Below are 16,492 nucleotides of genomic sequence, written 5' to 3' on the forward strand. Positions count from 1 at the left end.
ATAATGTGCAAATGTATAAGCACAGCTGCTTCATTTTCCCGCAGCGCGATTTTGTAAAGCTATCTGTGGCAACGCCTCCTCATAACTCGGCTACGCGTTTCGCCTACAGGTGTCAGGGATTTCCTTAAGTTGACTCGACTGCAAAACTGTCTTAGTAGTAAAGAATAAATGTATTAAAAGTTGAAACTTCCTGGCAGATTAAAACTGTGTGCCGGACCGAGACTCGAACTCGGGACCTTTGCCTTTCGCGAGCAAGTGCTCTTCTACCAACTGAGCAACACAGTTTTAATCTGCCAGGAAGTTTCAATTCAGCGCACACTCCGCTGTAGAGTGAAAATTTCATTCTGGAGACATCCCCTGGGCTGTGGCTGAGCCATGTCTCCGCAATATCCTTTCTTCCAGGAGTGCTAGTTCTGCAAGGTTCGCAGGAGAGCTTTCCGTGAAGTTTGGAAGGTAGGAGACGAGGTACTGGCGGAATTAAAGTTGTGAGGCCGGGGCGTGAGTCGTGCTTGGGTAGCTCAGTTGGTAGAGCACTTGCCCGCGAGAGGCAAAGTTCCCGAGTTCGAGTCTCGGTGCGGCACACAGTTTTAATCTGCCAGGAAGTTTCATATCAGCGGACACTCCGCTGTAGAGTGAAGTTTCATTCTGGTATTAAACGTTCATGCACAACGCGGCAGTTTTTCACGGATCTCAGTGTTATGACGTCACATCGCCTGAACTTAGTTTGGTAACACGATATAATGTTGTAGGTGCATTTAGCGGTGTATGTGGGCGCTGTCTACGAAATTTATTGTTCACAGAGTTACCGAGCGAAGTGACGCAGTAGCTAGAGCACTGAACTCGAGTTCGGGAGGACGACGGTTCAATCCCCCGTGCGGCTATCCAGATTTAAATTTTCCGAGATTTCCCTAAATCGCTTCGGGCAAACATCGGAATGGTTCCTTTGAAAGGGCACGGCCGATTTTCGTCCCCATCCTTCCCTATTTTTACCTTGCGCTCCATCTCTAATGGGGGCGTTGTCGACGGGATGTTGAACACTACTCTCCTCCTGCAAATAGAGTTAGTAGCACAGAAGTGAAAAGTTTGAATGTCAAGCATAATACGGCAGTTTTTTATGCGTCTCGGTGTTTGCGACATCAGCTCCTGACCTGTGGTAGGTAGGTTGTTCTGACCTCACAGCGATTGTTGCCCGATAGTAAGGGATATGTGTACCAAGTTTGGTTGAAATCGGTTAAGTGGCTTAGAAAGAGATGCTGAATACCCCCTCCCCCTCCCCCCCCCCCCACCACACACACACACACACACACACACACACACACACACACACACACACACACACACACACACATACATTCATAGTCCATTTTTATAACGTGCATGAATTTTCTCTTCGCCATTAATGTCACCAGCCTTAACTGCCCAAAACGAAAATAATTAATTTTCAATGACGTCTTTTACAACCGCTCCTTGAATTACAGATTCGCAAATTTAGATCAGATCACTGTGGACGGTGTGATAAGTATATTTAGAATCTCCTGAGTGTGCCCTTTGGTGATATTAAAGAATTTTGTCTTCTCTGTGAGTGAGCGAACGACCCACCTTCAGAGTATGTTGAGTGAATTAAAATATCACTAATATCACAAAATATGATTGTTTTCATCTCAGTTAGTTCACCTGTGTTCAGAGGGCGATTAAAATCTCCAAGGAATAGCAGAAAGAGATCACCAGAACCATATCTCAATTAACTTTTGGGCAGGCGTTCTTGGCGGATAGATTAATTTCACACATGATACCTCAGACATTTGTTGTCTGCCTTGTTGAAGAACGTGCCATGTCAGCAGAGGCACAGACGGGACATCAGCACATTTTCAATGCAGTGTGCATGAACGTTTGACGCCGATAATACAGGATGATAGAGGAGGCCCCACACCTTGGACCTCTCGCTTCGAGACCTCAGCCATATAGACTTTTGGTTATCGGGACACTGGGAGGAACTGAATTACGCCACTCCAGTCAACGCTGAGCAGACATTACAACATAGCATCTCCAGTATATTCCAACTCATACAACAACAACTGGGTCAGCTTCGAAGAGTGTACTACACTCCTGGAAATTGAAATAAGAACACCGTGAATTCATTGTCCCAGGAAGGGGAAACTTTATTGACACATTCCTGGGGTCAGATACATCACATGATCACACTGACAGAACCACAGGCACATAGACACAGGCAACAGAGCATGCACAATGTCGGCACTAGTACAGTGTATATCCACCTCTCGCAGCAATGCAGGCTGCTATTCTCCCATGGAGACGATCGTAGAGATGCTGGATGTAGTCCTGTGGAACGGCTTGCCATGCCATTTCCACCTGGCGCCTCAGTTGGACCAGCATTCGTGCTGGACGTGCAGACCGCGTGAGACGACGCTTCATCCAGTCCCAAACATGCTCAATGGGGGACAGATCCGGAGATCTTGCTGGCCAGGGTAGTTGACTTACACCTTCTAGAGCACGTTGGGTGGCACGGGATACATGCGGACGTGCATTGACCTGTTGGAACAGCAAGTTCCCTTGCCGGTCTAGGAATGGTAGAACGATGGGTTCGATGACGGTTTGGATGTACCGTGCACTATTCAGTGTCCCCTCGACGATCACCAGTAGTGTACGGCCAGTGTAGGAGATCGCTCCCCACACCATGATGCCGGGTGTTGGCCCTGTGTGCCTCGGTCGTATGCAGTCCTGATTGTGGCGCTCACCTGCACGGCGCAAAACACGCATACGACCATCATTGGCACCAAGGCAGAAGCGACTCTCATCGCTGAAGACGACACGTCTCCATTCGTCCCTCCATTCACGCCTGTCGCGACACCACTGGAGGCGGGCTGCACGATGTTGGGGCGTGAGCGGAAGACGGCCTAACGGTGTGCGGGACCGTAGCCCAGCTTCATGGAGACGGTTGCGAATGGTCCTCGCCGATACCCCAGGAGCAACAGTGTCCCTAATTTGCTGGGAAGTGGCGGTGCGGTCCCCTACGGCACTGCGTAGGATCCTACGGTCTTGGCGTGCATCCGTGCGTCGCTGCGGTCCGGTCCCAGGTCGACGGGCACGTGCACCTTCCGCCGACCACTGGCGACAACATCGATGTACTGTGGAGACCTCACGCCCCATGTGTTGAGCAATTCGGCGGTACGTCCACCCGGTCTCCCGTATGCCCACTATATGCCCTCGCTCAAAGTCCGTCAACTGCACATACGGTTCACGCCCACGCTGTCGCGGCATGCTACCAGTGTTAAAGACTGCGATGGAGCTACGTATGCCACGGCAAACTGGCTGACACTGACGGCGGCGGTGCACAAATGCTGCGCAGCTAGCGCCATTCGACGGCCAACACCGCGGTTCCTGGTGTGTCCGCTGTGCCGTGCGTGTGATCATTGCTTGTACAGCCCTCTTGCAGTGTCCGGAGCAAGTATGGTGCGTCTGACTCACCGGTGTCAATGTGTTCTTTTTTCCATTTCCAGGAGTGTATTTCCGAAGCCGAAGGGTCCAGGGATGTATTACCATAATGGATGTCATGTTGAACGTCTCCTATAAACAAATGTCATGACGGACGTAAAACCGAGCTTCTCCTAAGGACAGGCGATCAGGACCCAGAAAGTATGAGTCTCCACTTTTATCTTTATTTTATTTTATTTCCTTTTTTTGTTGAGCACTACTACATCTCAAAATATTTGAGACTTCTTTAACATCCTGTCTGTGTCCTCCAACAAAATTCGTAGTATGTATAGCAAAATTAGACAAGTGCAAAATAGGAAGGTAACTGCTTATTATTTCAAAAGTAAATGCCGTAACTTTTAAAACTTTTATTCCACTGTGAGACAAGACACCGAGTGTCTTCATGGAGCAGTGTAGCGGTTACCTACGGAAACACGACTTTGCCTCTTTGTCTGAAGCAAATTGATGGCCACGAATGTCTTTCTCAGGGCTCCAAAAATACGCAAATCGCATGGGTCGGGGAGGTATGCAGGATGTGTTAGAGCTTCCCAGCGAAACTTACAGCGTAGCCGAGACAATCTTGGCAACGTGCTGGCGGGCATTATCCTGCAGCAGAATGATGCTATCCTTCAACGTTCATGGGCGTTTGGACATGATGGCGCATTACAATTTTTGCAGAGTATCCACGTGCCGTTGAGCTTTAACTGTGACTGTACGTTCCAAAAAGTCAGAGAAAAATGCGATAATGACTTTCGGAGATGGCGGGCCTGCAGTTTAGACTACGCTGCAGAAGTTTGCCTGGGAAGCCCTCACAGCCGGCCGCTGCGGCCGAGCGGTTCTAGGCGCTTCAGTCCGGAACCGCGCTGCTGCTACGGTCGCAGGTTCGAATGCCGCCTCGGGGGTGGTTGTGTGTGTTGTGCTTAGGTTAGTTAGGTTTAAGTAGTTCTAAGTCTAGGGGACTGATGACCTCAGATGCTAAGGCCCATAGTGCTTAGAGCCATTTCAACCATTTGAAGCCCTCACACATTCTCCATACAGTCCAGTCCCTCCTCATGCGATTAAGTTTATGGGGCCCTGAAGAAAGACACTCGTGGCCGACTATTCAGTTCGCACTAAGAGGTGCATGCCCTGCCACAATCATGTTTTCGTAGGCAACTGCTAACATCTTTCCAAGAAGACACTGACTGCCTAGTCTCACAGTGCGATAAAGGTATTAACAGTTACGGTGATTACATTTGAGACAGTAAAACGTTTACTTACTTTTTTCCATCTGTCTCGTTCCCATTCCACTGCCACTTATAAAATAATGTCCTTGGGCTACTTTCTCCACGTTGTCTGTTTGCAAGTGGATGCCGCCTGACGTGACGAATAAGATCTCAGACAAGATCTATAGGCAAGAAGTGAAATGTGTTCCAGTGTGACGACTAACGCTGGCACAAAGATGAAGAACGCAAGAGCAGAGAAGGCTGTGTGAGAGGGCGTAGGCCAATAGCCCGCTGACTGGGACGGCGCCACGACAGGAGTGGCCTCTACAAGAAGAGACTGAAGCGCCGCTCCTGCCAGCCTTGACCGGACAGTAGAAGACGGGCACTAGCAGAGCAGACCCAGACTGGAAAAGCCGTCATCCTAACTGTTATGTCGAGACTTGTGCCTTATATCAGTTGCTTACATGAACATTGTGTATAGTGAAGGACACTGACTGTTAGCATGTCACCTATCGCTTGCGACGCGTTCTTGTAAACCTAAGTATTGTCAACCTACTTGGTTGTAATAAAAACCATTAATGTCATTTACTTGAGCTGTTGTATAGCGATCCGAGACAGAAGCATCCTTAAGGCACTCTATAAAAGACGAGTGGGAAGGGCCCCACAAAATGAACGTGCGTACAAGGAGGGGAGCAGCGGTACCAGTCGTTCTTCGAAAAGGGATTCCGTATTCTTTTCCTGGCCTGCCGTTGCTAACCTGATCCGCGGCATGTGGAAATGCCTGACAGGCGGCAGTTTCTCAGGCCTAAGGCTTCTCTAGTTAGCGATTACTGTTTACACTGTTCTCACAAGGGAACCTCCCCATCGCACCCCCCTCAGATTTAGTTATAAGTTGGCACAGTGGATAGGCCTTGATAAACTGAACACAGATCAACTGAGAAAACAGGAAGAAGTTGTGTGGAACTGCGAAAAAATAAGCAAAATAAACAAACTGAGTAGTCCATGGGCCACATAGGCAACATCATGGACAATATGAGCCCAGGAGCGCCGTGGTCCCGTGGTAGCGTGAGCAGCTGCAGAATGAGAGGTCCTTGGTTCAAGTCTTCCCTCGATTGAAAATTTTACTTTCTTTATTTCTGCATAGTTATTATCTGTCCGCTCGTTCATTGACGCCTCTGTTCACTGTAATAAGTTTAGTGTTTGTGTTTTGCGACCGCATCGCAATACCGTGCGATTAGTAAACGAAAGGACGTGCCTCTCCAATGGGAACCGAAAACATTTGATCGCAAGATCATAGGTCAACCGATTTCTCCACAGGAAAACACATCTGATATATTCTACACGACACTGGTGACGGCATGTGCGTCACATGACAGGAATATGTTGTCGACCCACCTAACTTGTACACTTGGCGAATGGGTAAAAAGATTCTTCTACCTTGCCCGATTTAGGTTTACTTGTGGATGTGATAATCACTCCCAAAAAAGTGATGAAAACATAAGAGTTTGTCACATAAACTGAAAATAAAAAATTGAACTTTTCACTCGAGGGTAGACTTGAACCAAGGACCTCTCATTGCGCAGTTGCTCACGCTAACCACGGGACCACTGCGCTCCTAGGCTCACATTGTCCTTGATGTGGCCTATCTTGCGCATGGACTACTCAGTTTGTATATTTTGCTTTTTTTTTTTTTCATAGTTCCACACAACTTCTTCCTGTTTTCTCGATTGATCTGTGTCCGCTTTTTCAAGGGCTATCCACTGTGCCAACTTATAACTAAATCTGAGGGGGGTGCGATGGGGAGGTTCCCTTGTCAGTGTGCAGGATCATTGTGTGTAGTATCAGTAACACCCGAAGCCATAACTTGCCAGTGGTCCACTGTGACTCTTAACAGTACACAGGATGCCTGATTGCGAGTACCACGGTAGCGTATAACACAGTGATTCTCGACCTTGCTGAGGCAATTACTGCTGAGAGATCAGGTGTCACCCAAGACATTAGAGAACCAAATTCATTATGTAACATAAACATAAGTACTTCATAAAGTCATCTGGAGAGTGACCATGAGTTCAGTGTAAAGAAAGCTTCAGATATGAAATGTTTATTACCTTGATCACATGTAGGTACCCTGCGTACTAGTTTCAGCAGGGATAAGGTGCCATCTGCTAGGTTACAAAAATTACAAAAATATTACAGTGTTGTAGGTGTAATAGTAAATTAACGATTTTACATAACTTCTTTTTGACATATTCGCATCGGACTGGTTACCAAATGATGTGAGAAACCGCGCTTTTTCTTTTGTACCGTCGTAATGGACTGTGAATTTGAAATAAAAAATAAAAGTCCCTTTATGTAAGTTATTGTGTATAGTTATTATCCATTTTATGCCTAAGATAACATTACCTCATGGTGAAAAGAGAGAAAAACGTTACGAAATAGAAGTCTATTCGCATGGCGACACAGTCATATAGGCGTGGCACATGAAGTGTCGCATGTGTCCAAGTTGACTGTCGATTACATACTGCCGGATACCAGCTTGGCTAATAGAGTAATACAGAGGAGTACCAGAAGACGCCAATAGTTTCATCAATAACAATAGATATTTTCTACGTTTTTTAACATTATATACGTACATATAACAGCATGTTATATCATTTAAAACGGAAAGTAGTGCAACGTCAGTCATACAAAATGGAAAATACAATATATTTCGTCAATTTTTAAGATCGGAAAAATTATTTGTAATAAGGCAGTTAACATTAAACATTTGTTAAAGGTTGAATGTACCACGTCAAGGCCTATAAAGTGGACGATTCTCATACTGTTATCTATATTGCCATCCAGTGTTAGCTTTCTTTTCATCCTGAGGCAGTGTTATCTTAGGCATATATTGGAATCTGCACAGTTTCTGTAATAACTTATGTTAACGTAATTTTATTTTTATTTCAGATCCACAGTCCGTTGCAACGGTACAAAAACAAACGTGTTGTTTGTCGCACAGCATGGTCCAATGGCTCTGAGCACTATGGGACCCAACATCTGAGGTCATCAGTCCCCTAGAACTTAGAACTACTTAAACCTAACTAACCTAAGCACATCGCACACATCCATGTCCGAGGCAGGATTCGAACCTGCGACCGTAGCGGTCGCGCGGTTCCAGGCTGTAGCGCCTAAAACCGCTTGACCACACCGGCCGGCCGCACAGCAGGATTTCATAATCTATCCACTGTGGATATGTCAAAAAGAAGTACGTAAAATTGTTAAATTACGGTTACAGCTAAAGCAGTGCAATATTTTTGTAATTTTTGTTACCTTGTAGATCTGAAAATGGCAGGTTTGCTAATAATACAGTGCATCTACATGTCATCAAGTCAATGAAAATAGGTGTCATTAGCCGAGAGGCTTCTTGCGGGGCAGGTCCGGCCGCCTTGGTGCAGGTCTTATTACATTCGACACCACATTGGGCGACCTGCGCGCCGGATGGGGATGAAATGATGATGAAGAGAACACAACACCCAGTCCCCCAGCGGAGAAAATCCCAGACCCTGCCGGGAATCGCACCCGGGCCCGTAGGCCGGCAATCCGTCACGCTGACCACTCAGCTATCGGAGCGGGCATCAAGCCAATGAAAGATTCGTATCTGAAGCTTTCTTTACGTCTAGATTAACATCTGCTATGATAATGACAGATAACTAATGTTTAGTTAATGACAAACAAATATAAACATGAAACTTCCTGGCAGATTAAAACTGTGTGCCCGACCGAGACTCGAACTCGGGACCTTTGCCTTTCGCGGGCAAGTGCTCTACTGGCAGAAGTAAAGCTGTGAGTACCGGGCGTGAGCCGTGCTTCGGTAGCTCAGATGGTAGAGCACTTGCCCGCGAAAGGGGAAGGTCCCGAGTTCGAGTCTCGGTCTGGCACACAGTTTTAATCTGCCAGGAAGTTTCATATCAGCGCACACTCCGCTGCAGAGTGAAAATCTCATTCTGAAAATATAAACATGTGTTTTTGTACGATCTATGTTGAACCGCATACTGAGTCATTGAGACGTTCGGTGCTGCTTTCATCTATCGTTTTCTATATTCTGTCTTCTCTCAGCCATAGTACGTTATAAGACGTCCTGTAAACTGATTCGCTTCCTTGCTTTTGTTTCGATTGTTACCACACCTGAGAATCTATAAAAATTGTCTTAGAAATTTATGTGTCGATTTTATAAGGGATGATCAAAACGTTTCCATTCGTAGGTGCAGTCCAGAATCGGTATGCCAATCAGGCAAAATCGCCTTGAGCACTGAGGCAGACATCTCACAGACGCAGTAGCTTGAAGATACCCGTTTGGTAAAACGGAGTGTCCTGCTGTGCGAAGACGTCCGTATCTTCCTGCTGAACATCCTCGTCCGACAGAAACCGCCGACCATTCAAGGCCTTTTCAACTGACCGGAGGAGTGATAATCGCATGGGGTGAGATCGCCAATATAGGGCGGGTGGTCGACTGCCCCCCACTTGAGTTGGCGTAATTTCTACATTATGACATTTGCGGTATGGGGAGGTGCGTTATCACGAAACAGCGACAACCGTTGTCGTAACAATTTTCGTCGCCTGCAACAATGCGCTTAACAATAAAACACATCAGGTGCTTCAGGTAAACAGCGATGAGTCAGCCTGGTCTTTCAGATCGACCGGCGTACTGTGGCGAATCGCGACCGGCACAGAACTTGGCGCACCGTTCCACAACGGCGGAGGACATGCAACATCTATTATCAATTAATCCCACGCCAAATTTCCATTAGGTCCACAGGTGGATCAATGTGTTATTCAAGTGCTCAATTTTTGAATCTGTTTCCCTGGAATAAATCATCAAATTTTTGTAAAATTGTAATCATGTCATATTTTGGACTGAAGTAGGAACGGTGATCTTCACTGTTTTTGTAGCACACAGGGAGTAGGTCCGAGTGTCTATATCACACAAGGTCTCTATTTATGAAGCACAGTAACATACGGCAGTAGTAATTAGCAAGAAAAAAGTAGGTAGTGGAGTGTCCTTGTCAGAAACGATCAAACTTTCGTTGGATCGTTGCAATAATGTCACTGTTGCGGGAAGTTGTCTGGAAGCAGACTCAGTGAGACCAAACACAGTGCCAAGATGACAGCCCCGCACACGCACAAACGGTAAAATATCGTAGTATCTGCTTGAAGCAGACTGTAGGTCCATTGATAACTCAAAAGCCGTCTTGTGGTATCGAAGACTTCCTTATGAAAATTAGTTGCAGCTTGTATCAGTGTTCCACACAAGCGGCGTGTAGTGAAATTGCTTGCTTATTGAATATCGTCTCAGCTATGTGACTGAATTCGTAATTTCCTGTCAGAGAGGTCACAGTTCATAGTAACTGACAGAAAGTCATCGATATCTGGCGTTCCCCAAGGTAGTGTTATAGGCCCTTCGCTGTTTCTTACCTATATAAACGATTTGGGAGAGAATTTGAGCAGCCTCTGAGGTTGTTTGCACATGATGCTGTCGTTTATCGCATAATAAAGTCATCAGAAGATCATAACAAACTGCAAAACGATTTAGAAACAAATATCTGAATGGTGGGAAAAGTGGCAGTTGATCCCAAATAACGAAAAGTGTGTGGTCATCCACATGAGAGCTAAAAGGAACTCGTTAAACTTCGGTTACACGATAAATCAGTCAAATCTAAAGGGCATCAATTCAACTAAATACCTAGGAATTACAATTAGAACAACTGAAATTGGAAGGAACACATAGAAAACGTTGTCGGGAAGGCTAACCAAAGACTGCGTTTTATTGGCAGGACACTTAGAAAATGTAACATACCTACTAAGGAGATTGCCTAAACTAAGCTTGTCCGTCCTCTTTTAGAATACTGCTGCCTGGTGTGTGATCCTCACCAGATAGGATTGACGGAGTACATCGAAAAAGTTCAAAGAAGGGCAGCACGTTTTGTGTTATCGCGAAATAGGGGGGAGAGTGTCACTGAAATGATAATGGGTTTGGGATGGACAACACTAAAAGGAAGGCGTTTTTCGTTGCGGAGGAATCTTCTCACGACATTCCAGTCACCAAGTTTCTCCTCTGAACACGAAAATATTTTGTTGACGCCGAGCTACATAGGAAGAAACGACCTCCATGATAAAACAAGGGAAATCAGAGCTCGCTTGGAAAGGTATAGGTTCAAATTGTTCAAATGCCTCTGAGCACTATGGGACTTAACTTCTGAGGTCATCAGTCGCCTAGAACTTACAACTACTTAAACCTAACTAACCTAAGGACATCACACACATCCATGCCCGAGGCAAGATTCGAACCTGCGACCGTAGCGGTCGCGCGGTTCCGGACTGTAGAGACTAGAACCGCTCGGCCACACCGTCCGGCTAAAAGGTATAGGTGTTCGTTGTTTCCGCGCGCTATACGAGATTGGAATAACAGAGAACTGTGAAGGTGGTTCGATGAACCCTCTACCAGACACTTAAATGTAATTTACAGAGTATCCATGTACCCGGTGATCAAGAAGTCAGTATAAATTTGAAAACTGAATAAATCACGGAATAATGTAGATAGAGAGGTACAAATTGGCACACATGCTTGGAATGACATGGGGTTTTATTAGAACCAAAATAATACAAAAGTTAAAAAAAGTCCGACAAATGGTGTTTCATCTGATCAGAATAGCGATAATTACCATAACAAAGTAAGACAAAGCCAAGATGATGTTCTTTACAGGAAATGCTCAATATGTCCAGCATCATTCCTCAACAATAGCTGCAGTTGAGGAATAATGTTGTGAACAGCACTGTAAAGCATGCCCGGAGTTATGGTGAGGCATTGGCGTCTGATGTTGTCTTTCAGCATCCCTAGGGATATCGGTAGATCACGACACACTTGCGACTTCAGGTAACCCCAAAGCCAATAACAGCACGGCGTGAGGTCTGGGGACCTGGGAGGCCAAGCATGACGAAAGTGGCGGCTGAACACACGATCATCATCAAAAGACGCGCGCAAGAGATCTTTCACGCGTCTAGCAATATGGGGGGGAGCGCCATCCTGCATTGCCATCGTACGTTCCAGCAGGTGTTTATCAGCCAGGCTGGGGATGATGCGATTCTGTAACATATCGGCGTACCTCTCACCCGTCACGGTAGCAGTTACTGACGTTTTGATATCCAGCGCCATCTGTCGGACATTTTGTAAACTTTGATTTTTTTTGGTTCTAATAAAACCCATGTCATTCCAAGCATGTGTATCAATTTTTACCTATCTATCTACATTATTCCGTGTTTTATTAAGTTTTCAAATTTATACTGACTTTTTGATCACCCGGTAGATGTAGATGTAAATGTAGATACACGTATATCGGTTCTACCGGTTTCCGTCCTATTCGGGTAATTCCTTCGTGGTGTGTCGATTTTGGCCGGCCGAAGTGGACGAGCGATTCTAGGCGCTACAGTCTGGAACCGCGCGACCGCTGCGGTCGCAGGTTCGAATCCTGCCTCGGGCATGGATGTGTGTGATGTCCTTAGTTAGGTTTAAGTAGCTCTAAGTTCTAGGGGACTGATGACCTCAGAAGTTAAGTCCCATAGTGCTCATAGCCATTTGAACCATTTTTGAACACTTAGAAAATGTAACTGGACTACTAAGGAGACTGCCTACACTACGCTTGTCCGTCCTGTTTTAGAATACTGCTGCGTGGTGTGGGATCCTCACCAGATAGGTGTGACGGAGTACATCGAAAAAGTTCAAAGAAGGGAAGTAGCTCTAAGTTCTAGGGGACTGATGACCTCAGAAGTTAAGTCCCATAGTGCTCATAGCCATTTGAACCATTTTTGAACACTTAGAAAATGTAACTGGACTACTAAGGAGACTGCCTACACTACGCTTGTCCGTCCTGTTTTAGAATACTGCTGCGTGGTGTGGGATCCTCACCAGATAGGTGTGACGGAGTACATCGAAAAAGTTCAAAGAAGGGAAGCACGTTTTGTATTATCGCGAAGTAGGGGAGAGAGTGTCACTGAAATGATACAGGTTCAAATGGCTCTGAGCACTATGGGACCTAACTTCTGAGGTCATCAGTCCCCTAGATCTTAGAACTACTTAAACTTAACTAACCTAAGGACATCACACACACACCCATGCCCGAGGCAGGATTCGAACCTGCGACCGTAGTGGTCGCGCGGTTCCGGACTGTAGCGCCTAGAACCGCTCGGCAACATCGGCCGCAAATGATACAGGATGGACATCACTAAAAGAAAGGTGTTTTTCGTTGCGGAGGAATCTTCTCACTACATTCCATTCACCAAGTTTCTCTTCTGAACACGAAAATATTTTGTTGACGCCGAGCTACATAGGAAGAAACGACCTCCACGATAAAATAAGGGAAATCAGAGATATACGAGATTGGAATAACAGTGAATTGTGAAGGTGGTTCGATGAACCCTTTGCCAGGCACTTAAAGGTGATTTACAGAATATCCATGTAGATGTAGATGTAAATGTAGATTCGTGTGTCTGTACACGTACATCGGATCTACCGATTACCGTCCCATTCGGGTAATTCCTTCGTGGTGCGTCAATTTTTCGTCTTACAGTGCCCTCAAAATTTAAGGAAATAGCTTTCTGTTATATCGTACCCTACTTTCGCCGACATGTGTTGGCAATTTGACGTTTCCTGCATGTAGCCCTCGTGGTGCTACAATTTGACTGCCAGCAGTGTGAAGAAAGCCAGAGGGCGGTTCGCGGTGCCGGACTCACCTGCACGCGCCAGTCGACGCACATGCGGGCCGCCACGTAGAGGATGTTGTGGAACTTGCCCATGCGGCAGACGGAGCCGCCGTTGTCGGCCTTGGTGCGGCGGTGGAAGCGCACGGCCGCCCGCACGGCGCGCGCCGCCCCCAGCTGCGGCGACACGGGCCCGGCGCCGCCCTCGCCGTCGCCGACGCCGGCGCGGCACCAGCCGGCCACCACGTGACCGAAGTAGTCCGCCAGCTGCTTGCGCCGGTGGCGCGCCAGCAGGTAGTCGCGCGCCACGCGCGGAAACACCTCGTCGAAGTACGCGTCCAGCACCGCCTCCATGCCTCGCCTCGAGCCCTCGGTCTCCCTGTTTTGGTGAACTGCACCTGAACGCTGCCAAGCGAGGAAAACAGTTCTCCCGTCCTCTCCAGCCACACACTACTTCCCACAGGCTTAGAAACCTTCTCGACAAACGTTATACCCAGTTCACGTTCTCTGTTCTGTTCGTGGATCTCTTGAAAATGGACGGGAGCCTAAGTCGCGAAGTGCCAAAAGAAGTTCTCCTGCCCTCTGCAGCAGCACACTCTGCCTTAGTAACCCATTGACAAACGTGATTTTCAACTCACAGATTCTCTTTTTCCCAGTCCATTTTGACGAGCTGTCGGAAGTCAACAGTAACCTTAGCATCCAATGCGAAAGGAGTTCTCCTGACCTCTTTAACAATACACACTACCCGTGGAGTCTTAGAAGCCTTATCGATAAACTCGATTTCAAGTACACATTCTCTCTTCCTTTGTCTCTTGAACTCTAGGAAGCGAGCGGACACGTAAACTGCTAAAAAGAGTTCACCTGTGCTCTTAAGGAACACCCAATGTTTCCAGAGACTTAGAAACCTTTCCGATAACCCTGCTACACAGCACACAACTCCTCACTCACTGTGATTACAAATTTTCAGAACTGAACGCAAACATATTGTTTGAAACACTGCTCTCTTTAGTAACAAACACGTCTTCCATGAGGCGTAAAAATCCTTTCGACAAACGTCGTTTCCAGCGCACAGCTTCCTACCCTCTGTTTTTACGAGTTGTCGGAGGTCAACACAAACCTAAGCTGCTAAGTACGAAATAAAATTCATCTCCACTCTCCCACAGCACACACAGCTTGCTAGAGGCTCAGCAACCACTTCGAGAAACTTGTTTTTCACTACACAGCTGCTTTCTGTCTCTGTTTTGACGAATTGTCGGAAGTAAACTGGATCCTAAGCTAGTTAATTACGAAAACAAAACTTCATCTCTCCTCTTGTATTAGGTGTATCTGTCCTCCAGTGGAGGAGAGTACGTTTCGATAGAATTTTTAGCATTTACATGGCAGCCAGCACAGACGACAGACAATTTCAAATGGAGAGTGTTGTTTCATTATAGATGAAAACAGAAAGGGCAAACAATATTCTATTATGTATCTCACACGATAGCTGACCTGGAAGAAGTATGTATAGATTCAAGAAACTTTGAATCAGTCAGCACAAACAAGACACAGAATTTCCTGAAAGAACTGCGAAAAACGGGAAATCAATGGAAAGAAGAGTAATATGGTGTTATTTATCTAACAGTGTGGGTCATCCAGAAATATGGGTAGATCTACGAAAACTTTGACTGTGGAAAAGGAAAGTCATTTCCAATGAAACTGTAAAATCATAATACAGAATTTTGCAAATTTTTTCGGAGTGTGTGTGTGTGTAGGGGGGGGGGGGGGAGGCGACGTGATAGAATGATGGAAAATAGAAGAATACCTGTTATCTTTCTTTGTCTAATATGCTAGTCTAATATGAAAAACTACAGCTGTCAGAAAATTTCAGTCACTTATTGTTGAAGAGAGAATTCTGAAAAACTTTTTAGGACACTGGAAGGTTTAAAGAAACGAGAAATAATGTTATATTAACTATCAAAAACGTTCACGACAATACTGTATGCACCACAAACTTTGAATAGATGTGGTCAAACTAGCTAGAAAGAGACAATAAAAACTTTTCAGAAATAATTTGAGTAACAGAGAAATTCACAGAAAGATGGAAGAATGTTGTCCTATTTGTCTGGAGTGTTAGTAATATCATAAGGACGCAATACGTCAGACACTTTGATTCTGACTAGACCAAGCGAAATCAGTGAATAAACAGAAAAGACACTAATTTCGGGAAGCTTATGGTGAGCGATAACTCTACCAAAAAAAAAAACCTACCAGTGATCTATTATTTGTCTTGAATCCTACTCAGACAAGAAATCGGTTGTCACTTATTAATTTAGTAAACAGAGAGTATAAAATTCTGAAAAAGATTTTGGAAAACAGGTATGTTGATGGGAAGATATATCTGACATCTATTCGATATATAAACAGAGCATAGACAATCAGAAAGAAATAGATACGGTTCTACGGATACATTTTCATAATAAAGGGTAACTGACTGACCTATGGAAAGCTGGGATTTCACAAGACAAAAGAAAAAAATGTGAATATGTTTTTGAAGGTATCAAAAATATCTATGACCCTTATATCGGAGAAAACCGAATCAACAATACGACTGAATTTAAACGAATGTTACTTAATCCTGAAACAGGAAGGCGTCGCTATGTGAACAGAAGAAGGTTTCAAAAAGAACTGATGGGATGACAGAGCTAGAAGACATATTTTTAATTAATACAATGTCGATGATAAATTCGCAAAAAGGTAAGAAACTGGCATCAAATATGAACTGTCTTTACAAACCAAGTGGTAGCACAAATTCAACTAAAATTTTTGATCTGTAAGCAAGTAAAGAGTGCAATACTGTATACTTGTAAACCAGTATCTCATCTTCAAATAACATTCGCGCTGTCTCATTTGCATGGGAAAGTACTGTCAGATTCTCGGAGTAAGCTTTGTACAATTCTTTTCTACCGAGCCTTGTCTTTTACAAAAAGTATCTGCATGTCACTGAAGTTTCGCTTTGAAGCTACTACGTTGAAGTTCGTGTCGCAGTTAATTCAGAGACCAGCCAGATACCGCGGGTGAATGCA

General features: G+C 45.4%; 1 protein-coding gene across 1 annotated transcript in view; it reads right to left on the reverse strand.

Annotated features, from left to right (window-relative positions):
- Nucleotides 1-15,146, reverse strand: part of LOC124622514 — a 94,523-nt gene extending 79,377 nt beyond the window's left edge. Inside the window, exon 1 of the mRNA XM_047148237.1 lies at nt 13,464-15,146. Coding sequence (XP_047004193.1) covers nt 13,464-13,784 — 321 coding nt within the window. The 5' untranslated portion in view covers nt 13,785-15,146. The remainder of the gene's footprint in view (nt 1-13,463) is intronic.
- Between the last annotated feature and the right edge of the window lie 1,346 nt (nt 15,147-16,492).

Source organism: Schistocerca americana, chromosome 7, assembly GCF_021461395.2.
Source record: "Schistocerca americana isolate TAMUIC-IGC-003095 chromosome 7, iqSchAmer2.1, whole genome shotgun sequence".
Taxonomy (NCBI): domain Eukaryota; kingdom Metazoa; phylum Arthropoda; class Insecta; order Orthoptera; family Acrididae; genus Schistocerca; species Schistocerca americana.